Source organism: Manis pentadactyla, chromosome 4, assembly GCF_030020395.1.
Source record: "Manis pentadactyla isolate mManPen7 chromosome 4, mManPen7.hap1, whole genome shotgun sequence".
Classification (NCBI taxonomy): Eukaryota; Metazoa; Chordata; class Mammalia; order Pholidota; family Manidae; genus Manis; species Manis pentadactyla.
The window spans coordinates 135,787,670-135,812,027 of NC_080022.1; the positions used below are offsets into that span (position 1 = coordinate 135,787,670).

General features: G+C 51.8%; 5 protein-coding genes and 3 non-coding genes across 11 annotated transcripts; 1 reads left to right on the plus strand and 7 right to left on the minus strand.

The window, feature by feature from the left end:
- The first annotated feature begins 615 nt into the window (after positions 1–615).
- SOX15 (SRY-box transcription factor 15) lies at positions 616–2,573 on the plus strand. The gene is made up of 2 exons (XM_036895915.2): positions 616–1,629; positions 2,259–2,573. The coding sequence occupies exons 1-2, from the start codon at positions 1,094–1,096 to the stop codon at positions 2,425–2,427; spliced, it is 705 nt and encodes a 234-aa protein (XP_036751810.2). The 5' UTR covers positions 616–1,093; the 3' UTR covers positions 2,428–2,573.
- A 15-nt stretch (positions 2,574–2,588) lies between these two features.
- MPDU1 (mannose-P-dolichol utilization defect 1) lies at positions 2,589–6,476 on the minus strand. Of its 3 annotated transcripts, none has more exons than XM_036895914.2 (7): positions 5,581–6,474; positions 4,661–4,726; positions 4,344–4,476; positions 3,942–4,027; positions 3,703–3,806; positions 3,422–3,532; positions 2,589–3,296 (listed from the first exon to the last, which is right to left on the minus strand). In XM_036895914.2, the coding sequence occupies exons 1-7, from the start codon at positions 5,681–5,683 to the stop codon at positions 3,171–3,173; spliced, it is 729 nt and encodes a 242-aa protein (XP_036751809.1). In that variant the 5' UTR covers positions 5,684–6,474; the 3' UTR covers positions 2,589–3,170. The 3 variants fall into 3 exon arrangements, with proteins under 3 accessions (XP_036751809.1, XP_036751808.1, XP_057356934.1); XM_036895913.2 differs by having other exon boundaries at positions 3,703–3,821; positions 5,581–6,463; XM_057500951.1 differs by lacking the exon at positions 2,589–3,296 and adding an exon at positions 3,312–3,334 and having other exon boundaries at positions 3,703–3,821; positions 5,581–6,476.
- Positions 6,477–7,469: 993 nt separating this feature from the next.
- CD68 (CD68 molecule) lies at positions 7,470–9,830 on the minus strand. Its single transcript, XM_036895912.2, has 6 exons — positions 9,378–9,830; positions 8,885–9,306; positions 8,594–8,713; positions 8,387–8,459; positions 8,108–8,278; positions 7,470–7,821 (listed from the first exon to the last, which is right to left on the minus strand). The coding sequence occupies exons 1-6, from the start codon at positions 9,424–9,426 to the stop codon at positions 7,688–7,690; spliced, it is 969 nt and encodes a 322-aa protein (XP_036751807.2). The 5' UTR covers positions 9,427–9,830; the 3' UTR covers positions 7,470–7,687.
- A 142-nt stretch (positions 9,831–9,972) lies between these two features.
- EIF4A1 (eukaryotic translation initiation factor 4A1) lies at positions 9,973–16,021 on the minus strand. Its single transcript, XM_036895910.2, has 11 exons — positions 15,920–16,021; positions 14,472–14,520; positions 13,964–14,096; positions 13,364–13,503; positions 12,313–12,481; positions 11,860–11,969; positions 11,489–11,632; positions 11,266–11,403; positions 11,064–11,153; positions 10,734–10,813; positions 9,973–10,632 (listed from the first exon to the last, which is right to left on the minus strand). The coding sequence occupies exons 1-11, from the start codon at positions 15,940–15,942 to the stop codon at positions 10,488–10,490; spliced, it is 1,221 nt and encodes a 406-aa protein (XP_036751805.1). The 5' UTR covers positions 15,943–16,021; the 3' UTR covers positions 9,973–10,487.
- On the minus strand, positions 10,882–11,022 carry LOC118917914 (small nucleolar RNA SNORA67). Its single transcript, XR_005026928.1, has one exon. It is a non-coding gene; the product is annotated as a small nucleolar RNA SNORA67 (small nucleolar RNA).
- Positions 12,058–12,193, minus strand: LOC118917919 (small nucleolar RNA SNORD10). Its single transcript, XR_005026933.2, has one exon. It is a non-coding gene; the product is annotated as a small nucleolar RNA SNORD10 (small nucleolar RNA).
- LOC118917916 (small nucleolar RNA SNORA48) lies at positions 13,798–13,932 on the minus strand. Its single transcript, XR_005026930.1, has one exon. It is a non-coding gene; the product is annotated as a small nucleolar RNA SNORA48 (small nucleolar RNA).
- Positions 16,022–16,914: 893 nt separating the features above from the next.
- On the minus strand, positions 16,915–24,276 carry SENP3 (SUMO specific peptidase 3). 2 transcript variants are annotated; one of them, XM_057500940.1, is made up of 11 exons: positions 23,775–24,032; positions 22,489–23,214; positions 21,465–21,704; positions 21,261–21,372; positions 20,732–20,879; positions 20,555–20,602; positions 20,068–20,145; positions 18,211–18,348; positions 17,953–18,036; positions 17,789–17,839; positions 16,915–17,369 (listed from the first exon to the last, which is right to left on the minus strand). In XM_057500940.1, exons 2-11 carry the CDS (start codon positions 23,201–23,203, stop codon positions 17,259–17,261), a joined length of 1,725 nt encoding a protein of 574 aa, XP_057356923.1. In that variant the 5' UTR covers positions 23,204–23,214; positions 23,775–24,032; the 3' UTR covers positions 16,915–17,258. The 2 variants fall into 2 exon arrangements, with proteins under 2 accessions (XP_057356923.1, XP_036751804.2); XM_036895909.2 differs by lacking the exon at positions 23,775–24,032 and adding an exon at positions 24,039–24,276 and having other exon boundaries at positions 16,916–17,369.
- Between the last annotated feature and the right edge of the window lie 82 nt (positions 24,277–24,358).

Below are 24,358 nucleotides of genomic sequence, written 5' to 3' on the forward strand. Positions count from 1 at the left end.
GCTGTGGTTCTATTCTCTAGATCCAGGCTTCTCCTCCAGCATCTACATCACTGATTTCTGAGCCCTGGGGAGTTGTCCTTGGCTCCCTGCTTCCAGACAGGTTTGGAAGTAAAATGTGTGGTGGAGAAACTTAGGTTTGGGGGCTGGAGCTGGGAGGGTTTAAGTGTTCTCACCTGGAGAGGGGTTGAATCACCACCCAAACACCTGCTGGGATGACTCAGAAAACAAAAATGGCTTGCCTTCCTCCACTTCTTTGCCCCACGGGTAGGTCAGGGATTTGAGGAGCAATAGGCAAAAGAAAAGGGTTTGGGGTTGGGGGTGGAGTTTCCTAAGATCCTCCTCGCGCAACTCTGACCCTGAGGGCTTTTGATCCCCTGGTACTTGATCCTTTTATGCAAAGGAATTGACTTTAAATTACCATAGTTTAAGAAGGGAGGAAAAGACGTTCGGAGCTCTTGGAGCTGGAAGGCCTGACCTCGGTCTTGGATGGGAGGGGCGTGGTGCCCTGAGGGGAGTGTTGGGGGCTGGGAAGAACAGGACACCTGGGTTTGCCTAAGGAAGGGGGTTGTTGGCACCCTTAAGGAGGCGCGGTCTTCTGGGAGGGAGTGGGGAGGAGTTAGTTCCTAAAGGCTGTTCCCGAGTTCGGCCCACCATCCAGCCACAGACGCTGAGGCTGGGTGAGAGGGCCGTAGCACCTGGGCTGTGTGGCCCGGCAGCTGAAGAAATCCAGACAGAGCTTGAAGGTTTGCTTCCTCCGCCGAAGGCCAGGCCCGGGGCCAGCAGCGGGTAGGAGGCTCAGGCGTGGATCGGGGGCCTCGTGGTGGCAAGGGAAAGAGCACAGCCTGTCCCAGTACAGGGTACCGGCCAGGATTTTGCTGAGGACTCTCCAAAGTGCTGGATTGGCAGGAAGCAGGGGCTCCATTATAAAGATTCTGGATTTGGGGGCGATATATGCTTTTTAAGGATACAAGTTGTCTGGAACGACTCCGGGCTAGTCAGACCCTTCCATTTTGAGGACACCAGGTTTGGGTATCAACGTTTGGAGTGGGAGGGCTTGTAGGACGCCTTCTTACTGCTTCCCTCCCATACCCCCATGGCGCTCCCCGGCTCCTTCCCACAGAACCAGGCCTGGAGCCTGGAGCTTCCCGCTCTCACGGTCCCTACTTCCTCGTCCTCGGGCTCCCAGGAGCGCGAGGGCCCTGGGAGCCCAGGGGTCTCCGGAGGGCTTCCCTTGGAGAAGGTAAAGCGGCCCATGAACGCGTTCATGGTGTGGAGCTCCGCTCAGCGCCGCCAGATGGCGCAGCAGAACCCAAAGATGCACAACTCGGAGATCTCCAAGCGCCTGGGCGCCCAGTGGAAGCTGCTGGGCGAGGACGAGAAGCGGCCCTTCGTGGAAGAAGCCAAGCGGCTCCGGGCCCGGCACCTGCGGGACTACCCCGACTATAAGTACCGGCCTCGCCGCAAGACCAAGAGCTCGGGCGCCGGACTGCCGCATTTCAGCCAGGGAGTCGGCGGCGTGGCTGGCAGCGGGCCGGTCTGGGGGCCTGGATACGCGACCACTCAGGGTAACAGAGGCTTTGGGTACCAGCCCCCCAATTACTCGACAGCTTACCTGCCTGGCGGTTACAGGTGAGTGTATACGGAGAGGGGCGAGGAAGGAGATGCTTGGGCCCCTTCCTGGGGCGACTACCAGAGTTTGTGGGCTACCTCTGAGGTCTGGCGAGGGGATGGAGGGAGGAATAGCAGCATCATTCTGCAGTGCCCCATGAAAGGTGGGGTGGGAGAGTTCCAGTGGCCCAGGAATTTTCTAGACAACTTTCCCATCCTGGCCTGCAGTGGCGACCCTACAGGAACAGCACGGTGTCTAAATGTGACCGTGTTCCAGTTACCAGAATTTCCCGTTTCCCCCCGGCTCTGGCCTTCGGGTGACCCGGCTTCCTCTCCCAGCCCTCGGGGCAAGGAGAGGCCGAGCCCAGCTCTCTGCCCCTTCCTGGCCTACCGCCCCAAAAGGGAAAACCGGGCGCGCAGCACGCAAGCCCGCTCTTAGCGTGCCCTGACACGGCTGTGTTTCTAAGTCATCCCAGGGTTCGATTCCTGACCTGTGCTACCCAGTGGGACTCGGATAATTAGGTGTGGGTAAATGGACAAATTCACCTCTAACTGCCCAGAACTGGTCAGGCCTACCCCCACACGGGTGTGGGGACCCTGCTTCTCCAAGCTGGGGAAATGCCTTCTCATTCTGATATTTCTCTTCACAGCTCTTCCCACTGTAAACCGGAGGCCTCCTCACCGTGCTCCCTCCCTCAGAGTAACCCTAGGCTTCAGGGTGATCTGCTTCCTATCTACAGCCCCTATGTACCTGCAGGCTCTCCCACCCCCTACAACCCTTCGCTTTCAGGAGCCCCCATGCCCCTAACCCACCTCTAACCCTATGGACACAGACCTCCCTGGAAATGCTCCAGCCTCCTTTTTCACCCAGGAAACCCACCAATCCATCCCCTCCCCAGGCTGCTGCAAACCCTTCTTTACCCGGCCCTTACTCCTGCAACAACTTTTTTGTAGGACAAACACAGTTTTGTACGGTGAAACCATGTGTCTCTGAGTCTTTATTGCTCCATCTCTGTTCCCCCTCACTGGAGCAACAATCTGTGCGGTCTCCACTCCCTTCCGCTTGGACCTGCCAGTGCAGGAACCTCCTCACCCCACCCTGGGGCCCTGCCTGAGTCATTCTCAGTGCCCCCTTTCTCCCAGCACTGGGGTCCAGGAGACAGCCCCAGCCAGGATGGGGGAGGGAGGTGGCCACAAGCTCCTAGGTCCCGTTCCACTGTCCAGTCTCTGTCCTCTAGGGCCAGAAGGGAAGTAAGGAGATGGGAGGACAGGGTAAGACGTAAGTTGCTGGAAATTGCTGTTAACAGAAATCTCAGCCAAATGATACAATGAGTTAAGAGCACATGCACAGGACAGTACAAAATAAGTGTCAAAATGTCAACCTGAAAATCTCTACCCCAACTAAAGATCATAGGGAAAAAAAAAACCCTGGCTCAAGTTGAAATTGCAGAGGAATGGCGGCCGGGCGATTAAAAGTCACACCAGCTCACTGGTTCAGGTGGGGAGGACCCTGAGGGGGAATAAAGGGAAACTTGGAATGGACTCCAGCAGCTGGCTCAATCCTACTGCTCTTTTTCCTTCTTGTGAGTAGCCCCTGCATTCCAGTAGTAAAGGAGCTGGGCAGCAATGAGGCCGTTGCAGAGGGAAGAAACCACAAAGGTTCCAGCCATGAGAGGGTCTCCTGTTTCCTGGGTGTGAGAAGCAGGGCTAGGGTCATTCTTCAGCACTGCCAAAAAAGGTTCCAGACACCTTAGCCCAGTCCACGGCAGGCAGGTAAGATTACTGCCCTCTAGAGGGCAGAAGGTGCACTCACCTGAACGGAAGTGAAGATCCGGGCCAGGGAACCCCCAAAGAGCAGAAAGACTGTGATGGCTGAGAGCTGACCTGTGTGCCCATTGCGGTAGTTGGTGGCTGCCTGTAGCAGCTAGGAGAGAAGTTGAGACCCTTCGTTCTGTTCGTCATCTGAATTCCTCCTGTGTTCACATCACAGGCTTCCCCGTTCCTTCAGTCCAACACCCCCACACTTTGGGCCTCCACTCTGCCCCTCACCAGTCCCCACTCCCAACTTCATTTCCCTTGCTGCCCACTACTCACCCTCCCCACCACCACGGCAGGCACGTTGGAGGCCTGGAGCAGGGTGACTGCTGCTGGGGGTGTCAGTGGTAACAGCAGCAGCAGCAGGACCACAGCATAGCATACTAGGAAAGCAACACCTAGAGTCAGGGAGACAAGGAATCTTCAGCCTCTGGAGTCCTCAGCTTCCCCAGGTCCGAGTTCCCAGCAGCTCTCCCAAGAACTGCAGCCTGCACTTGGGTAAATCAAATCCCCAGCACCTTTCACAGTCTGTCCTCGGAAGTGCAAGACCAGGAAGCAGATGGTGACTGTCTGAAGCATCAGGAACAGGGCTTCACCCCAAGAGCTGCAGAGTCAAGAGTAGGAAGAAAGAAAGGCAGACCTGGAAAGAGGCAGGGAAAGCCTCCATAGCCCGTCCGTTTTGGGGACACGATTCTCTGATCATTCCTGTCCTACTGACTCCTTACATCCTGCCTCCCAGCAGCTTCCTCCTGACTTAGTCTCCACCCTGCATTCTTGGGATGCTAACCTCCTCTCATCAGTTCCAGAGATGACTAGATTTCTGGAAGGGCTTAAGCTTTCCTACACTTTGACTTCCCTTACCTTGACCCTCACTAGAGTTGTGAGCATATACACCTGGGGAAAAGAGCAGGCCCCCTCACCTGAAAGGGAAGTTGTTGGTGATGCTGTAGACCATGGTCCCAGTTAATGCCACTAGCTCTAGTATCACTGACTGGAGACTCAACCCTTCAGCACTCTGGGCTCCCAGGATTTTAAACACCTGGGGCAGTTTTACTGGAGGAAAGATGAGAAGGCAGAGTTGAGGAACTGGCATCCCTTGGGAACATACCTCAACAGCAATGGCACAGACTGAGAAGCATGTTAATTCCACTTTGGTAAAGGGACCCATCCTGCTTATGATGGCATCTTAGCACTCCACCCCCATCTCAATAGCAGGAAAGGAAGATAAGATACATACCCAGAAGGGAGCCAGCCACAATGCCCAGCCCCAGGACTTTGCTGAGGAGAATCTTGAGGCAGGGGACTGCAAAGAGAAAAAGGGGTAAGCTGAGACGAGACCTCTAAAACACACACGCAAAGGCTTTCAGGCGGCAGCCCAGGCCTAAAGGCTTGATGTGTTCCTATGGGCTGCCACTACTCCTGAACACCTTGACATACTCACACAAGAAAGCCTTGGGTTGAGTGGGGCCAGGTGAAAAAGGCCTAGTCCATCCTTCCTGCTCTAAATCATATCTCATACAGACCAGATGACTTACTAAAACAGTTTTTACCAAAAAACTTTTCATTCTATTATTCATTCTTTCCAAACTAGCATCTTATATCAGAACTCTCTAATCTTGACTTCCAAGGCACAGTAGAGTACCATGAACTAACCGGCAAATTATATCTTAGGTAGGCTTTACTATGGAATTGCTTCGTGGCTAGGAAGGCAGTCAAGTTACGCCGAAATTACACCATGAACAAACATGGAAGCTGGAAGAGCCACTGAAATTGTAGTAGGAGTCTTCGGGGACACCGCTCAGGGCCTAGATTCATAAGGTGCTTTGAATCAAGTGTAACCTTGCTCCTGAAGTATTATCGATTAAAGGTTGTAACGACTTGGTCAGATTGTAACTTTGTCTTGTAAAATTTGAGTCTTTAAATCTTTGTTCCTTAAAGCATGAACCTTACAAAGCTCTTCCTACCGGCGACTCCACGCCTCTTGCCCAAATATGGCGTCCTTCCCCTACGGAGCGCGAGACACTTCCGTCCCTCACAAGTGACTTCCACCCAGCGCGGCGTGGCAACAGTCGCCGCCGTCCTTAGTCTGCAGCCACGCCCCACTAATGGCCCAAGAACGCTCGAGCGTAACTTTGTTTGGAAGCTGATAAAACTCACCGTGAAGCAAGTCCCATTGGATGAAAATTTGGTCGTAGCATTTCTCAGGTAATAGAGTCGGCACCAGTACTCGCCTCAGCGGCCCGTCTGCCTCGGCCGCCATATCGCGAAGGTAGTTTTCGCCAGTCGCTTCAACCCGCCATTGATTCTGCGCATGCGCATCCTGAACGCTCCGCCCCTCTTCTTCCCGCGACTACGCTGGAGTGCCCCCCGTTCTCCGCTTTTTCTTACGCAACCCCACCTTTGGTCTCGTGAAATAGGTCTCGTTTAAAGACCGTGTTCTGGACGCATCCTCCCTGCTGTTCGAATTTTAAAGCTTGCCAAAGCTGAACGCCTGCGCAGTTCCATCCTTCGCGCCTTTCTTATGCTTCCAGTTGGAAAGCAAGATTTATGCTTTCCGTCTCCGCTCCTCTTGCTCGGCGCCATCTTGTCTTCTCGCAGCTGACTTCACGTGATTCGAAGTTGAGAGAGAAGTAGCGTGTCACCAAAATGGCGTTGGATGGAGGCGCTATAGCTGTTTATCTCCTGTTCTCTCGGCGTTTCCAGGCGCGAGGCCCCTGCCTCTCCCTCCTCTGGTTCACCCCCGCCTTGGCGGATGCGTGTACCAGCAGCTACTGGGCCGGGACGGTGAAGCTGAAAAGGATGTAGGGAAGACTTGTCCAGTTTTGGGGGTAGGCAGCGCCCTGTTAGGCCCAACCCTGGCAGCGTCCCTGCTGCCTAGGGCTCCCTCTGTGTTTCCCAAACGCTCCACTCGCCCAAGGGCACCACTGGGCCAACACCTGCTCCTTCACCTTCTGTGACCATATGCTGAGCAAGGACTTTAGCAAGGCTGAGTGGGCCCAGCAGCCCCCCTTGGGAAAGAGCACCTTGGACTACCCTGCGGGAGCAATACCCTGTGCCACCTGGCACCGGGACACCACCTCTTGGATATTTTGGTGGAAGTAGCCCTGGCCATCATACTCTGGTGGCCGGGTGCCAGCCGCAAGTACCATGCTATGGAGCAGTCCTTGGGTGACTCCTGCACCACAGTTCAAGGTCATATGGGATGTTCGCAAGGTGGTAGTGGGGCCTCTGGGGGGCCCTGCTACATGCAGGCTGCCCTCAATAGGGTAGCGCTCCAGGACCCAGCGGCAGCTTTCTGTAGTCTTACAGGGCTTCTACAACTGGAAGGGCCTCATTCTGGTCCCCAGTGACTGCAAGCCCTCTGTAAGTGGGGATACTGGCACTCAGTGGTTGTGCTGGCCCTGCCCAGAATCTGGACCCAGGCTGCCCTGGGTGTGCCACTCACTGCCACTAGGTGAATTGGGGGACATCAGGGTTGGCTTGGCAGGTGGCACAGGCTGGAGGCATTGTGTTCCCAGGAGCACAGAGGGTAAGTGTTAAGTGGTGGAGTACCCACTGCTCCCATGGTTGATGAAACCTTTTGCAGGTGAGATAGCATCCCAGGTAGCAGCAAGTGTTTGATCAGGCTGTTCAGCTAGCCCTGGACGGGGGTTGACAGGTCATTCTTGTTGCTAAGCCACTGGTGCAGCCTTTTGAAATGAAATGGCAGATGTGACTTTCCTACACTCACTGCTATTACCGTCTGCTTCCCCTGTAATTGTTTATGAGGTTGTGAAAAAGGCTGCTGGGAAGGGTGGCTTCACTAGATTGCAGGGGGAGGGCCAACCTAAGCAACTAGGGGCCTCAGAAGAGGAAGCGAGGTGAGGCAGATTGAGCACCAGATGTGTCAGGCTTGAAGGGATGAACCCAGTGTGGTCACACATTGACATTATCATCCCTCCTCACCTGCTGGGTCCCCGAGACTCAGCCATGGAAGGCACAGAAAGGCATGTGGCAAGAAATTCAGAGCTTTAAATTCTGGCAGAATAGACAAGGAAAACCAAGGACAGATTTGAGTAGGTTTTACTATTCTCCCACTGGGGAGGGGGAGGGGGGAATCTGTCACATTAATAAACATATTTTCCCTCATTCTTCCTGATGGCATTATCTCTGCTTTCGTCTTTCAAGACAGAGAGGGAAGGAAGATAAACTGTGCCTTGGAGTCTCAGTTGAGTGATGAGAAGTGATGGTGCCCACTGGTGCCTTAGATTGTTGGGACAAATGCTCAGAGGGGCTGGTAGCTGGGTGGCCGTCTCCGGATGACGCAGAAGGTAACAAGCACCAGGGTGAGGAGGCCGAGAAGAATCAGGCCGATGATGAGAGGAAGCCAGAAGAATTGGTCACTGGAACAAGAGAAACCTGGCGGAAGGACAGGAAGTAGGCATCGTAATGGTTGTGGCTGGGATACAGGGGAGGAAGGAGGGGAAACGGGAGACATTAGGAAGTAGGAGATTGATGAGCCCACTTAGATGACTCGGTAGTGAATGAAAGGGTAGAATGGGCAGTCCTGTAGAGGAGGAGGACAGGTGCCCTACAGTTATGACAAGCCTGAGGGAGGAGATTTTGGGGTATAAGGAGGGACGTTATGGGCCTGGAGCGGGGCTTTCAGTACAGTGCGAGAGTTGGAAGAAGAAATGGGTCTTACTTGGCCCAAAGGCCCCTGTGGGGAGCAGCTGAGCAGCTTGTAGCTTCAGGTAAAGCAGGTCGAGGTGGAAAGCTGGTGAAAGAATGATGCTTGCATTGCTGCAACTGAAGCTCTGACCCAGGGGGGCTTGAAGCTCTCGAAGGGATGAATTCTGAGCTGAGAACATCCACTCTGAAAGAGGAAGAGTCAGCTTCATATCCATGTCCCCACCCCCAAGCTTAGGTCTCTTCAGGATCCCAGACCTCTAGTGCATGTGATGAGAAAGGGAAGGTTACTCACCTGCTGCCTGTGGGAAGGACACGTTGTACTCGACAGCCATGTAGTTCAGGTAGACAGTGCTCTGTGGTGGCTCCTGGGGAGGTGACCAGGAAGGCTCAGGGCAGCAGGAGAGAGTAACATCCGTGTGCAGAGTAAGGAGCAAAATGAGGGATGGATCAGGGATCAGGCACTTGGAGGGTGGGTGAGTGAGGGTTGAGGGGGAAGTACCTGCTTGAATCCCAAGCTGAGCTGCCCGAAGGGGAATAAGAGGAGCACGCGGGGATGGGCACCCTCACAGCCCCCGTGGGCCTTGGTTTTGTTGGGGTTTAGTACAGAGATGCCCCAGGCCTGCAGAAGTTAAAGATGAGAGGGGTCACGAGACTACCCATGATTCCATTCCCTGCATCCACCCCCCCCCCCCCCCCCCCCGTTTGTTTCCTCTACTCTTCCTTCCTCCCTCAGGGCCATAGCAGGCCTCGCCCACTTCCCGTCATGTCCTCCACCGTCTTCTGGCTTTACCTTCCCTCCACCCTCGGTTGGGTACAGAACTCGAATCTGAATCTGGGCTTGGAGCCGGATGCAGGGCTGGGAACCGTTAGTCCACGTGTAGTCTCCTATAGCCCCCTTAGAGCCTGGGCTAGGGCTTGGGGAGGGTGGAGATGGTCCTGGGTGGGGAGAAGTGGTGGTGAGGCCTGCGCTGGTGGTGGTGCTGTTGGTTGTTGGATGAACTGTGGCATTCCTGTGACTGGTGGTAGCAGGATTCTGAGTGGCTGTTGTGGGCTCATGGCTTGTGGTGGCTGTGGCGGTGCTGTGGCTCTTGCTAGTTCTGTGGCTGGTTGTTCCAGGGCTTGTTGTACTTTCTGCAGCTGTAGGTGTCACCGTGAAAGATGGCAGCAGGGTGGCCGATTTTTTATGAGGACAATCATTCCCAGTCCCTTGGGCTTACAGAGGAAAGGCCAGTTAGCAATCCATGGGCAGGCTCCCTCCCACCTCACCTGTCCTTTCTCCTTACCTGCCAGTAGCCCCAGCAAGGCCACTGGGAAAAGCACAGCCAGCCGCATGACAGGACAGCCTCACTCGGGAGTCCAGCTCGCTCAATAACCTCTACACTCTTTTGGAAAGGAGGAAATAAGTCTTAACTTCCTGTAACACCCCCACCCTGACTCAGGCACCTCAGCCCCTGACACGAACCTCTTAGTCATTAAATCAGGACACTTGGCCCCAGTGTAAATGGGAGCTGTCAGAGCCATTAATGTTGCGTGGCTACAATGTTTGGACATGATCCTTGGGGGCACGTCTACTTCAGCAACATGCTCAACAGTTGTGATTACAGAATCAGTCAACAGCCCCCTCCCTCACTGGTCTCAAAAAACTACTAAGTTCTATTTCCACACCCTTTCCCCTTTTATCACTTCCTCTTGGATGAGACATGTGAGATACTTATTATGCTGCAGCCTGCCCAACCCCTTCAGGTCACATGTCATGTGACCATCCCTGGCCAACTAGTGGTTAGCAAAAACTCAGCACAAAAAGTAAACACTAGCTGAAGCAGGGAAGGCGAGAAGTACCAAATAGTGGTGGAAGAGAAGAAATGATAAGCCCAAACAGGCAGTTTCCAAGTCATTTTATTCAGAATTTTGTGTTTTGTTTCCTGAATCAATAAATACTATACAAAACAATGTAAAAATGGCTACCATTTTTTCTCCCCTGCTCCCCCCACCTGGGAACAATCCCCTGGGCCACGTAACTGAGGGGTTCTCCCTCCAGATTTGGTCCAGCAAATGAGGTTGAGTGACAGCCTCTTGAGAATCATTTTCAGAGGATTCCAGCTGGGGTGGGGAGAGCCTCTGGGACTTGGAGGTTGACTAGGTTAGGGAAACGGATTAGTGTTTTGGGGAGAAGAGACGGCGCCAGGGGCAACAGCCTACCCCAAAGAAAAGGGTGTCTAAAATGTTCACGGTTCCTTCTTTTTGCCTCAAAAAGTGACATTTATTCAAAGAAAAAAAAAAATGACAAGATGTCCATCCCTTGGCTCCCTTCCCTCCCCCCTCCTGCTGTTCCTCCTCAGCCCCCCCCACAAGGATTGAATCCTGGCTGGGGCTAGGTAGCAGGACCACCCCTCTTAGATGAGGTCAGCAACATTGAGGGGCATCTCCTCAATGGAGGTGTTGTAGAAGGTCTCAATGTCTCGAAGAGTTCTCTTATCTTCTTCTGTCACCATGTTAATAGCCACACCCTTACGGCCAAATCGACCACCACGACCGATTCTACAAAACAACATCTTAGGCTAAGTGAGGATAAGGTAAGTGAGGAAATCAGAGGCTTCAGCCGAGGGATGGTTGGATGAATATTCCAAATGTGCACTTACCTGTGGATATAGTTTTCCCTGTTGGTGGGAAGGTCATAATTGATGACTAAAGAAACCTGCTGCACATCAATGCCTCTGGCCTATGTCAAGAAAGATGACAACTTCAGCATGTCAGTGAGAACAATCTATCCAAAAAGGAATCAAGTATACATGTAGGCAGCCAAGAGAAGCAAAGGAAACAAACATCCCCTTCTCCCACAAAATCTGTGGCATGCCAGATTTTATTCCAAGTTGCTACTTTCCTGAAGAAGGCACTAGCCCGCCCCTTGGAGAGGGAATCACCTTGGGTTCTCCCGTTTTCCTACCCAGTCTTCATTCCCCTTTGCTTACCAGCAGGTCGGTGGTAATCAACACTCGGCTAGAGCCTGAGCGGAACTCCCTCATGATTACATCTCGTTCCTTTTGGTCCATATCACCATGCTAGAACAGCAAACAGGAGAGTGTAACAGGTTGGAACATTACTTCTCAGAGAACTGGCTGTTTAAGTGGGGCACTGACATAACATGTTGGTTTCAAAGGTGAGAAAACACACCATGGCAGAAACAGTGAAGTCTCGGGCGTGCATCTTCTCAGTGAGCCAATCAACCTTCCTTCGAGTGTTGATGAAGATGACTGCCTGAGTGATGGTCAGGGTTTCATACAAGTCACACAGTGTGTCCAGCTTCCACTCCTGGGGGTGGGGGTGGGAGGGACAATCAGTCAGGGGCTATACCCAACAACTTGCCAGCAGGCCCGCCTCCTGCACTGGGCCCCACCTCTCGTTCCACATTGATGTAGAACTGGCGGATACCCTCCAAGGTCAACTCTTCCTTCTTGACAAGAATCCGAATGGGGTCCCTCATGAACTTTTTGGTCACTTCAAGCACATCGGAAGGCATTGTAGCTGACAGCAAAACCACCTAATGGTGAAAAAAAGAACATTCTCATTGAGGATACTCCATGATGCCTGCCACCTTCCCCAATACCAAGGGAAACTGAAGTCAGTGCATAAAAAGGCTTGAGACTCCAGAATTCTTCATGGTTCCTCTGGCACCTCCTATTACTCCTATTATCCCAACCACACCGCAATCTATAAAGGAATCATCTGTAATCTATACAAGCAAGTCTCTGTCAACGTGTTTCTCACCTGGGTATTACTGTTGAGCTTTTGGAATATGTCGTAGATCTGGTCCTTGAATCCACGGCTTAACATTTCATCAGCTTCATCCAGTACGAACATCTTGATGTACTTGGGAGCTACAAGCAAAGAAAAAATAAAAACAGCAATTAGGGAAATATGAAATATACTTCCCCAATAAAGAAAATGAAAAGGGACAGGTGTTCTGCTCTCAGAAGAGAGGGACTGATCCTTTGCCCAGAACCCCCTGCCAGGCCAAACAGCCCTGGGAAGTAGAACACTACCTGAGCTGAAACCACAGGGAAGCCAGGCTCAGATGACACGCATGGGTTCATCACAGAGCAACTCTTTCAGAAGATAAAACTAGCATTATTAGGAGTGAGACTGGGACAGAGTTGAAAGACTGGGAAAAGCATACAGAAAAGAGAAATGCTATAGGACTAGAAAAATCAAAGTACTCACACAGGTATCTCCGGTTAAGCATATCAAACACACGACCTGGGGTACCCACGATGATATGGGGAGCTTCCATCTGCAGCTTCTGTACCTCAGCACGCACGTTGGTACCCCCAATGCAAGCGTGGCAGGAGGCACCCATGTAGTCTCCTAATGCCATGACTACCTTCTGTATCTGAACCCAGAAGACAGACAAGTGCTCAAACATTAACTGCAACTTTATCAGGCCCCATCTTAAGTACTCATGTTTCTACTCTTTCCAACAATTCTGATAAATACTATTAACTCATTTTTAAGGTGGGAAAAATCCAAATTAAGCCATTCAATTAAGATCACACTGTCAGCTAATGACAGTCTCAAGATCTGAATTCGGCCTGACTCCTAAGTATATACATTGTTTCACAGTAACTGCCCACTGAAATAATATGGCTTACTTCTACAACTTTCCAGAAGTCTACTGTGACCCATTTATTTAATTTCACAACAACCAGTTTTATGAATGGAATTACATATACCCATGTCTTATTGCACTCCTGCCACAAAACCAATGCTAGCTGTTACGTTCTGAACTTGGAAGGTTGGATCATTAGGATTTTATATGCTCCAGGCTTGAAAAAGCTCTGGCCACCAACCTAGGCATCAAGCTAAGATGAACAAGGATTGTGTCTTTACTTTATCTCTGACTGATATATCAAGACCAACACCAGCCATCCGGTGTCTCCTCGCCCACTGCCAGGGGGTTTGTTCATAAAGAGCCTCCAAACCTGCACAACCAGCTAGGCTCCACCCATCAGCCTTCCCATTTGACTCAGGAAATGGGTGGAGGAAGTGATGCTTACTTATTGTGTTTGGGTTGGGAAAAGGCTTATAATTAACCTAACAAGTCTTGAGAGATGTAGAAGCGATCAATTGGTTTCTTTAGATCACCTGCATTCTCCTACTCCACTCACCCCAGTACTTCTAAGGTGGTGATAGTGAGCTTATCACTTTTTTAGATTATGTGCTAATCATTTCTAAATAAATCCTTCAGGAAAGGAGAAAGCAGGTACACTCTTACCTGCTGAGCCAATTCTCTAGTGGGTGCCAGGACCAAGGCCTGGGTAGCCTTTAGATCCAATTCAATCTGTTGCAGAATCGATATGGCAAAAGTGGCTGTTTTTCCAGTCCCAGATTGGGCTTGAGCAATCACATCATAACCTTAACAGACAATCAAGAGAAAAATTCAGTATGCTAGAGAGCATACACCTTGGTATCATGGGACACTTAGGGCCCTGCTTAACAAGGTTAGTAAGCAACCAACAGAACTATATGCCACCCATGAAGTGCTTCAGACTTTACCTCATCACAACATACTACCCAAAGGGGAACACCTGGGAAGCCAGGTCAGGTCATTAACTCATTTACTACTATACAAAGATGGAACAGAAATACAGCTGCAAATAGCAAGTGTAGGAGACTAAAATACTACTACATCTTAATTAAAACAGCAATCCATGTGTCCAGGGCATGAACCAGGCACAGGCACAGACCAACAGCCAAGCTGGGATGAACAAGGAGTTGCTTTATCCCTGGCTGATACAAGACAAGCACCACCAACCAGGTGCCACTCTACCCAGGTCAGGGACATTACAGAACTTGCTCTGGGTAGAAGTCTTACCCTTGATACAAGGAAGAATGGCTCGCTGCTGTATGGCAGAGGGCTTCTCAAAACCATAGGCATAGATGCCACGGAGGAGGGACTCTGAGAGGTTCATGTCATCAAAGCTGTCCACAATCTCATTCCAGTTACTCTGTAGGATGCAAATAAATTCGAAGTAGTAGAAAAGGTGGACAGACATGCTCTAACAGTGGAGCAAGAGGACCTTGTGCCCACACCAGAGCTTCAGAGCTCACCACCTCTCCCCTCCAGGGAAGCCAGCAAGCTCTACATGGTCTGGGAAATGACTTATGGAGCTAGGCCACTTGTTAACTGTGAGGCAGGAAACTGTAGAAGGGAGAACAGGGCTCAAATGGAATGACATCTTATACATACTCTCAGGGATATACAGTATTTTTAACACGTATTAAATATGAAGTCTGGGTTCTTGTCTGCGTCAGAACGCTAAGGGTACACTGGTAGTGGCACCGCTTCTCCCATAACAGTGATTGTAGGGGTGCAATCTCACCTCGATGACGCCTTCGGGTTCCATTCCATCGGGGCCATTGTCTCTGGATCTGTTGGTTTAAAGTATGAGCATGCCAACTGAGGCACGCTAGAAATCCTGACAACCGGGCTCTTCCTACCAGTAACCAGCCTTGCACTTATTTCATCAGTGTTCACTCCCTGACCCAACCCCCGCCAGTTCCCAGAAGGCAACGTAGTTACTTTACAACTGGGTCAGGCCTTTGCCCCATTCCGGGAGCGGTTCAGGTCCGACAGTCGTCGCCCCCGACATGACGGAGTAACCATTATCTAAAACCCGGAGGCTGGCAGGACCGCGCCGCGCTTAAGGAAGTTAGAGATGGTGCTTGCCGCTAGGCCCATATTTCGGGCCTGGCCGCTCCAAGCCCAAAAGCGTGGACCTCCCATCGAGGCCCCAGCACACCGGAAGTTCCGCCCTTCGCCTGCCAGATCCGAGAATAGGACAGCCCCTTCCCCCCACGTCATTCAGCCCGCGCCCTCCCCCACTCCCTCTAGCCCATCTCCCCCCTCGCGGTGCCCGGATGTGGGAGGCCGCGGGCGGTGGCCTCGCGCACAATGAGCCCCAGCCGAGCTAGCGAAGGGGGAGATTGCACAACACTCAGAAGCGAAGCGGATTGGGGGAGGGTAATACCTCGGGCCGCCATGTGCTCGCTCCCTCGACCACCCGGCGGCATCTCCCCCCCATGGAACAATCCACATCCCGCCCGCCCCCGTCGCGAAATGGCGTCGCCCTCCCATACCTCAGGCCGCTCACCCCCGAAGGAAAGTGGACCTGCCCATCCGCAGTTTGCCAATTGCCCGGCTTGTGCGGCAAAATGGACCCGCCCGCCCGGCGCCGGGTGGGCTCCTGGTGCCTCACGCGGCCGCTCCTCGGGATTAGACTCAGTCCTGGCCGTCAAGAAAACCAGCACACTAAACGGCCGGTTTCTTCTCCCCCGACCCATATCTCAACGCGACGACGAGACTGGATCCGAGGACTCAGGGACCTCTGCCTTTGGCGAGTGGTACCACCAGAATCCTCCGGAATCCCGAGCGCGCGCTAGCCCTCCCTCCGGCAGTGAGACAACCGGACCTGCCGGCTCTGGGCCACGCACAGTTGCGACCGCCTCTGCCTTTCTTTCCCACGCTAGGTCGCGACCTCGTCTCGCCACGCAGCGCCGGGGCTTCGCGCACCGCACTGTGTCGAGTCGAGGTCCAACGAGCCTCACATACTAGGCCACGAAAGCCGGGTTGTCCTTGCTCTCTGCCTAGGCCCGAGTGGTAGCGTCGGCCGTGATCTGCCCCCTCACTCCCCTAGGACGGACCCTCCCGGTTTGGTTTCCCCACAACCCTGGAGTGCCTAGAGCGGGGGACTTCAGTTTCCCCCGACAGGGCCCTCGGAAGAGAGCAGCTGAGTATGTAGCCACCACCTTTTGAAAAAGCGTTTCTTACCGAGAATCCTGACTCGCAGACATGATCCTTAGAAACTAGGGTGGAGTGCCCGCCCATCGACAACTTATAAAGCGCTCGACCCCGCCCCAGCCATCACATTGGCTTGGCCACCTCGGCTCCGCCCACCGTCGTTCAGCGACTCAGCGTGACGTCATCCCGTAATCGCTCTGGCACGTGGTCTCCATTGGGTAACTCTAACGTCTATGGAGGTCAAGACCCGCCCCTCCGCCTCATTGGCTAAGGGGCCCGCCTTTCTCGCCGGTACGGAAGTGACATAAGGGAGTCAGGCCTCGAGGCCTGGCAGCCATCTTGGGGCCCAGCGCCCCTACACGTGCGGAGGCGAGCTTGCCTTGAGTCACGTGGCCTCGTAGGCCCTATCACGCGAGGGGGGCGAGGTTTCAGCCTCCTGGGACTTCCGGGCTCCCGGGATGACCACCTACCCTTACCTCAGCTCCAGCTCTCCATTAGACCCCTATTTTATTTTCTCTCTACTACAGCGGCGATCGGACACTGCCCCGTCAGGTTCCAAGTATACCAGGGATGGTGGAATCTGACTGGAGGGCTGCCCTGGCCAGAGGGAGGAGGAATGATGGATCAACCGGCATCTGGGCTTAAGAGCACTTGCGGTTGCTGTCGGGAATGCTGGCCGGCTCTTAGGTGTCCTGTACCCCAAATTTAGCACTCTTTTTGAGGCTTGCCTACTTTCTCTCCTTACAGCCCTGCCTCTTCAGGATAGGGAGTTCTTTTGGGTAATGAAGAGGTGTTGGCACCATCTGAGCCAGGGATGAAAAGTTGGCCCCTGAGGTCTCAAGACCCATCCATAAAAAGTAACAGTACTGGCTGGAGCAGAGCCTGAGATAGAGCATATCCACTAATTTTAGGTCCCTTAAGGAAGACCACGACTATGTATCTCCAAAGGATCCTTTATTGACCAGAACAGGACCGTGGCATTTATATATATATATATAAAAAAAAGTTTGAAGATTTGGCAGGCAGTAATCCCTTTGCCCGCCCACCACCCCAGCACAGATTTTCCTCCCACCCCCCAACCTGCACATGGAAGGGAGCTAACTGCCCCCACCCAGGCCATAAGGCCATACTCCCCTGCAGTCAGAGGGTAAAAGGCGGCTTTTCCATGGCCACCCCCTGAACATTAGAAGTCAACAGGTATTTTCTCAAAAGAAAAAAAATACAGAAATCAAAACATTTAAATATGAAAAACCAAAGGGAACTGGGTGGGGTGAGGCAACAGAGAAAAGAAACTGGGAGTTTCTTGGGAAGGAAGGTCTCTGTGTCCCCATGCCCATTAAGAATGGACTTGAGGCCTAGGATACAAGGCTCACACAGTGAGTTTGCAGTGACACAGCTCCTTGTAGATCTGCCGACGAAGTTTGGGCATGTCCTGCTGGGTGAAGCTGAACGGCTGAGACAGGGCCAGGTGCTTGCAGTACTGGGTGTTAACAAAGCAGGCCATGAGAACCACCTACTAGGCATCCCCATTAAGTCAGGACCTGTGCTACACATTTCCTATGAGACATCTCACTGGATCTTTCAGAGAACATCCCCATATCACAAAAAAAGGGAGCTAAGGTCCCACAGCCTGGGGGGTCAAAAAAAAGTCTGACATTAAAGCCAGTGTTCTTACTTGGTGTATGAAATACCTAGTGTTAAGACAGAGAAAACAGTTTGGCAGACAACTATGTCAGAACCAGAGACCCGGTGTGGAATGGGAATGTCAGGAGACCAGTGAAATCAGGGTTTCTGCATTCTAACACATGGTTACTCCTGGCTCCACAACTGGCTGTGAGCCAAATGAGGGAGGCAGAAGAGCCCTCCTTAACCCTTTAACCCAACTGACAATCTGCTTACCTGTAACACAAAGGCACCGCAGTCACTGTCATTATTCTGCCTGGCCACATTCTAGAGAATAAAAAGAAGGTAGGCCCTGGAGACTCCTGGGAGTGCAGCTTCACTTCTGCCTCTTACTTCTATCCCCAGAACCACCCTGCACACCTCTCCCTCTAGAGACTTACCATTTTGAAGTAACCTTTCCAGCCCTGGTGGAAATCCAGCCGGTCTTTCTTCACTGCTTCTGCCTGTAGATACTTAGCAATATGCTGTGTAGATGAAGAAAATGAAGGAGAAAGTGATGCCCTACATTTCACAAAATGAGTCACAGGCACCAAGCCCATACTGCTCCTCAGAGACCCCAAAGCTGCCCTTCTGCCTGGAATGTCTTGCCCATGGGTCTCCTCCCACATTCTGCCCATCCTTCCCCTTCCCTCTCAAACCTTAGGGCAGCGGCGGTTCAGGGTACGCTGCGAATCAAAATAGGTGATGGTGCGTCGCCTCACATCCACAGAAATGAGGGACCAATGCACTTCCAGGTGGATGGGGATTAACAGGAGCTCCTTATTGAAGATGTCCACCTAAGGAGGCAGTGCCGGAGGTCAGAGAAGACAGCACAGACCTGCCTACTGCCTTGAGGATTCTGAAGAGGAATGGAGGGGCAGGCCAGGAACCAAGCAGGAGAACAGAGGACCCAGCCCTGGACTGTGAGGCAATGCTCAGCAACTGGATGTCTAGATTCTTAGGGTAATGAAGGTAGGACAGAGGTGGTGGTGTAGAATATACACTCGAGAGCCCAGGATGGACCAGGTACTTTTCACACATTAAAGGTACAAGTGCTTAGTAGCTAAGAACCCAGACTTAGGATTCTGGAGCAAGACTGCCAGATTTCAAATCTGACTCTGCCATTTGCTAGCTGATGACCACGGGCAAGCTATTCAGTAATTCTATATGCCTCAGTTCCCTTATCTATGAGATAGTGAAAATAACAGAACCTCATCTACTTGTTCATAGTATTAAACTAGTTAATATCCATAATACACTAAGAACAATACATGGCACTTGTAAATGCTCAATCACTTAACACAACAATCCTATGAGTAAGTTCTCCTGTTCAGCCTAAAAATGAGGAAACTGGCTTGGAAGAGTAATCTGTCCCAGGTCACAGAAGTAAGAAATAGCAGAGGTAGGATTTAAACACAGGTATATAGGAGGCAAAGTTCTTTCACTTCTACTGGAAACAAACCTGTCAGGTCTCTGAGGGTGTAAGCTCTTGAACCTAGGGACAGAAATTACAAAACGCTGGAGCCAGTGGTCCTACCTCACTATGTAAATATTCTGGCCTTTGAATTGGAGGGTAGGGAAACTCAGTGGAGGGAAAAAAAAATTATTTTTCCCTCACCAAACCTACTCCATCCCACCCCCACTTTCTCCAGTAACTTGGGCTAAAAACTTAGGCATCATCCTTGGTCTAATCTTTTCTTCATTTTCTGTGTCCAACCTGACAGTCCTACTCGCTCCATACACCAAACTTATCCTGGATAAAGCTACTTCTACTTCTGCCTTTACCACTCTGGTCCAAGGTTCTCACCCAGACTTCAGTGCTATTCTCCTACCTAGTCTTGCGTGCTTCTACTCTGCTCCTCTTTCAATCTTATCACTGAAACAGGAGTTTAAAATGAGGCATTTCCCAGCCTACTTAAAACTCTTCGATGAAAACAAACAAAAAAACACAAAACTCTTCAATGACTTCTCAGTCATTGAGTAAGATCTACCCTCCTTAGCCTACCCTCCAGGCCTTACTTACATGATCTACTCTCTGACCATATTTTCTATCATTCTCCCTTTGCTCACTGCTTCAAACACATAGGACACCCTCCACATGGGCCCTCTGTTCCTCAAACGTTCTTTCATGCTGTGTCCCATGAACTTGTTCCCTTTGTCTGCTACACTCTTCCCCCAGATCCGCACAGGGCTGGCTCCTCATCATTCAAGTCTCAGCCTCCCCAGACTACCCAATCTAAAGTACCCACTTCCCAGGCTACTATATTACTCTTTAATTTGTTCACAGCACTTATCATTAGCTGAAGTTGGACTTATTTATTACCACCCCATAGAAGAAGTCATCTTTATTTGATACTGAATCCTTAGTGCCCAGAACAGTACCTGACACACAGGAAACATTTAATAAATATTTGGAAGACTGAATAAGCAGGATTGGGGAAAGAGCTCATAGAAAACAGAACTCTAATTCTTTACAGGCAAGGTGTTACCCAAGTAGATGTGAATTCATTACTCACGTTTTTGGTCCACCTTTTCACTCCATCATAACCCTTGGTACGGAGTTTATCATAGAAGAAACTGTTGAAGAAATGCACCTGTGCCAATGAGACAAAAGAGCTGGATGGAAGTACAAGACCTTAGGCCATCCTGCTAAGTGTCCTCTCCCCAGTCCACTCCATCTCATTATAGCTCTAAAGACCGGTTTCAACAACCTCCACTCCAATTCACTGAGAACAAAAAACAAATTGATTTTAACCTTATAGCTTCCCATCCCAATTTGTGGGGTTAACCATACGGGGAAAACACTTAAGACTAGAGGGAAAGAACAGAATTCATTAAGTTCAGGACCAAGATTATAGATTTGAATTTAACCTTCTAGAATACCTGCTACCACCTCTCCCCAGACACAAAGATCCTGTTTATATAAGATGGAAGAGATGAAAGCAACTGAAAAAGCTGTGTAGGACTGCTGAAGTTCTTCTGGGGACTGAAGGTCAGGCCTACCTTTTCAGGGACCGTGTCCATGACCAGGTCTCCATACATGTTCATCACCTGGGGAGAAGATGGGAGACAACTTTCCATGGAGGGTGCAGCATGGGTACAGGGCTCCCCCATGCAGAGGGCCCCAGACACCCTGCTCCCAGAATTCCCTCTTGGGCCTGTTGGGCCACTCCTCCTCACCTGGTCATTCAGCCAATTCTGTCCATACAAGGTCCCCAAGTCGTCCATGGTCAGCACATGCCGCTTATAGGCCACGCGGAAGCCCCTCACCATGGCATTGCCTGGCATCCGCTGATATGACTGGATCAGCTGCAGCACCAGGCCCTTCCTGAGTAGGCCAAGGGTGGAGTCACACAAGAGATGAGGGGGCTGAGGCACACAGAAGTACTTTCTACTGCCTGGAATAAGAATCTAAACTAACCCTTCTTTTTTTTTGGCCATGTGTCCTTCTGAGGACCTGCTAAAGGCCCACTTCCCAGAAACAGGTACATGAATACTCAGGAATATACAGTATTTCAGGGTCCCAGGTAGAGACCCTCCCAGTTGGCTTACAAGGGCTTGGCCCCTCGCCTACAGAGTCCTCCCCTTCACTTTTAGCTTCCTCCTCCTCCCCAAGTACATCCCTATTGGAGAAAAGGTAGCAGCATTCTCTCCCCATCCTCCAGGTCCCAGCTCTCTTCTGAAGGGCCTTTCTTTCATCATGCCTCACCTGGAAGGCGTAGAGAACTCCTGCTGAAAAATGTCCTCCAATTTCTCTACTACCTCATCCGTGCTGAGGGGGATGAGGCTGCCGTATGTTTGAAGGAATTCATCTAAGATACCTGAGTGGAGGAAGAAAGAGGTGTAGAGTGAGGTCTCCAGACTCTGAACTAGGAGTCAGCGGAAAGAGACTAAGTCTTCTAGGATTTCTTACTCTGCACACAGGTCACATGCTCCTCCCTCAGGGGGCTATGCTGGCCAGCTTTCTCCCCAGGCCGCTCTGCCTCGTCTGCAGTGCCCAATTCTGAGCCCTGAAAAAGTTCCTGGGCCACATGGTCCCCGATGCTGCACACATTGCTGATGAGGATGCTGGCATCAGGGGGTGCCAGACTTCGCTCCCCTTCTGGCCCAGGTGGTCCCCCAAAGCCATTGGGCAGAGTGCTGGAGAGAAGGCCTGAGGGCAGGGAAGAAAGAATGGGGATGAAAAATTGGCTCAGATCAAAAGAAAATGGGAAGATTAAATGATGCACACAAATTTCAATGCCAAAGAAGAAAAAACTGAAACAGAATCTACCAATATAAACTCTAAGGAATGGAAACCCTAAAGCATGAGAAGAGAATGTCCAAGAGATTATAAAGCAATAGAAAAAGTCACTACTCATAGACAAAGAGGAAAGCAAGAAAAGACTAAGATTCAGAGAGAGGTAAACTTCATTGTCACCACTATATGCCCAGCACTGAGCATACTATCCAGCATGTAGTAAAGGCTTGAAAAATACGTGAATAACTATGTAAAGACAGAGAAAGCCTGAAATTTAGTTGGGGTTCTCCAAAAGAGGAATATTCTGAGTGAGAATGTGTCACACACCTTACTGGTGATGTACTCCATTTCTCAGATCCTAGCCCACCACTATGAGAACAGTGTACACCCTCTGGAGATGTACACACAGGGCCCCTTAATGTTGAGGCCTACTGAACACAGATTTCAAGTGGACAAGACTGTCAGACTTTTCGAAACCATGTCTTCCTTTCTCATTTATGCACAGCACCTACCTTAAGGATTCTATATCCCAGCTTTTGACTCTCTCTCCAGCCTTAGCTCCTGTTCAAAATGGGACTTAAGATATTTCATAGCTATTCTGGATCCCCTCACTCTGCATCCTACCTTCCTTAGGTTCAGTTCTCACTACATCGAGAGGCTCCTTCCCACCCCTTGCTCCACCCCATTCCCACCTTACCAGAGTCAGGGTCCAGAGGAGATTTTGGAGTCCACCTTAATCCATCTTCCTCCATAGGGGGCCCAGAAGGCATTGGTGGAGATCCTCTCACCCCATCCTCAGCCATGAGAGCACCTAACAGACCCAGCCGGGGTGGAGGTGGCCCCCGGGTGGAGTCAAAACGACAGCAGGGGGATGGGACCTGTGATGTCGCACCCACTTCCTGGGGTGAAAGATGGTTCTTGGGGTGTGTGAGGCTCCGCCGCCGGCCTCGGTGGCGCCCCCAAAGCTTCCAGTGGAATGTCAGCGAGGTGCTTTTTGAGTAAAGCAGCATCTGGAAGGCTCTCATAGCTCTGCGGCGGCGCTGTGAGCAGGTTTTTCGATGAGTAGGGCGGGGAGGGTGAGGTCGCTGGGAGGCTCCCAGCTGACCCCATCTGGGGGGCAGCCTCCAAGCTGCCACTTCCTCTTCCTCATCTTCATCTTCATCCTCCTCTTCTTCTTCCTCCTCTTCACTAGCTGAGGCATCAAAAGAGGGCCGAGGGACAGGAAGGCGTCTGGCTGGCACTGTGGTCCCTGACCCAGGATCTGGCCCAAACCCTCCACCTGATTTGAGTCGGGGCTTGGGGGGTGGGGGCCAACGAAGACGCTCCTGCCTGGGGCTTGAGTAAGCTGGGGCTACTCCAGGTCCAGGAGGCTCAGGCCCCCAAGACCCAGTTCCTTGTATAGTCTCTTTCATCTTCCAGTAGCCTGTAAAACAAACGTTAGTGTCAGAATCCAAACATCCTGTATCCCAGACCTTGCTTGTCTTCCACAGAATGCCTCCTCTGGAATCTGGTACAAATAAATTAAAGAAAAAGGAAAAAACGCAAACTCCTAACTTCCGATCTTCCCAGTCAACACACTCCACAAGGGGCCCTTTAGAATCTGCCACATCCTTTCTCTCACGACCAGGTAAGAGAGACCAGCTAAGCAACAGTCCTGGGGGATCTTGTCAGATCCCCAGGTTAAACAGAATTTGCAGGTTCTTCTTCTCTATTTTAATACCAACAGGGGTGGTTCTAATTGAGAGCCTAATAAAGGAAATAAAATGGCTCAGCAGGTGAATCCCGAAATGCTGAGATACCTGAGGAGAACACAACTTCCACAGGAAACCGTGGCCTAGAGTGGGGACAGAGTTCTCTACCACCTGGAATGAAAGGGATGAGTGTGGGCATGCTCAGCTCGTCTCACGAGGGTATGGGGATGCCAGGGCTATGGTTCGGGTAGTAGAGTCTAATGAAAAAGGTAAGATTTTAAGGAACACTTACATAGAACTGAATCGGTGCTTAGGCAGCCGAATCAAGGCGCAGGGTCAGAACTGAGCCGCGCTAGTCAGGCTGGCCCAGCCCCGTCTCCTGCTCAGTCCCCGGGGACCAGAACGCGTCCCAGAACCGGTATGGTCCTACAGGCTCGCAAGGCTCGGCGCGCAAGGGCCTTAAAAAGCCCCTTCGAGGGCTTCCTTGGGCCCCAGTTAAGTCCAGGAATGGGAGAGGCCGCGGCCGGGCTGGGGGGAGGGGAGGGGGCGTCTTCACCGGGAGCGGGGAAGCCGGGCGGACGGGCCTGAGGGCGGGCGTCTCAGGCCTCAGGCCTCCCGGCTCATCTTTCTGGCGACGGCGGCGGTCCCGCCACTCCTGCTGTCTTTGGGCGCAGTCGTCTCAGTTTAGAATTCCAACGCTTCTGGGCCTCGCGCAGCGCCGCCGAGCCACCCCGCCGCGGCCGCCTCTTGCTCTGCTTCAGCCTTCACCTCCACCACCTACCCCTCCTCCTCCTCCTACTTTCCCTCCCGCGAGCCCCAGGCCCACCGGCGATGGCGGCGCAGAATTAGTGCGTCACACCCGGCGAACAGCGCCGG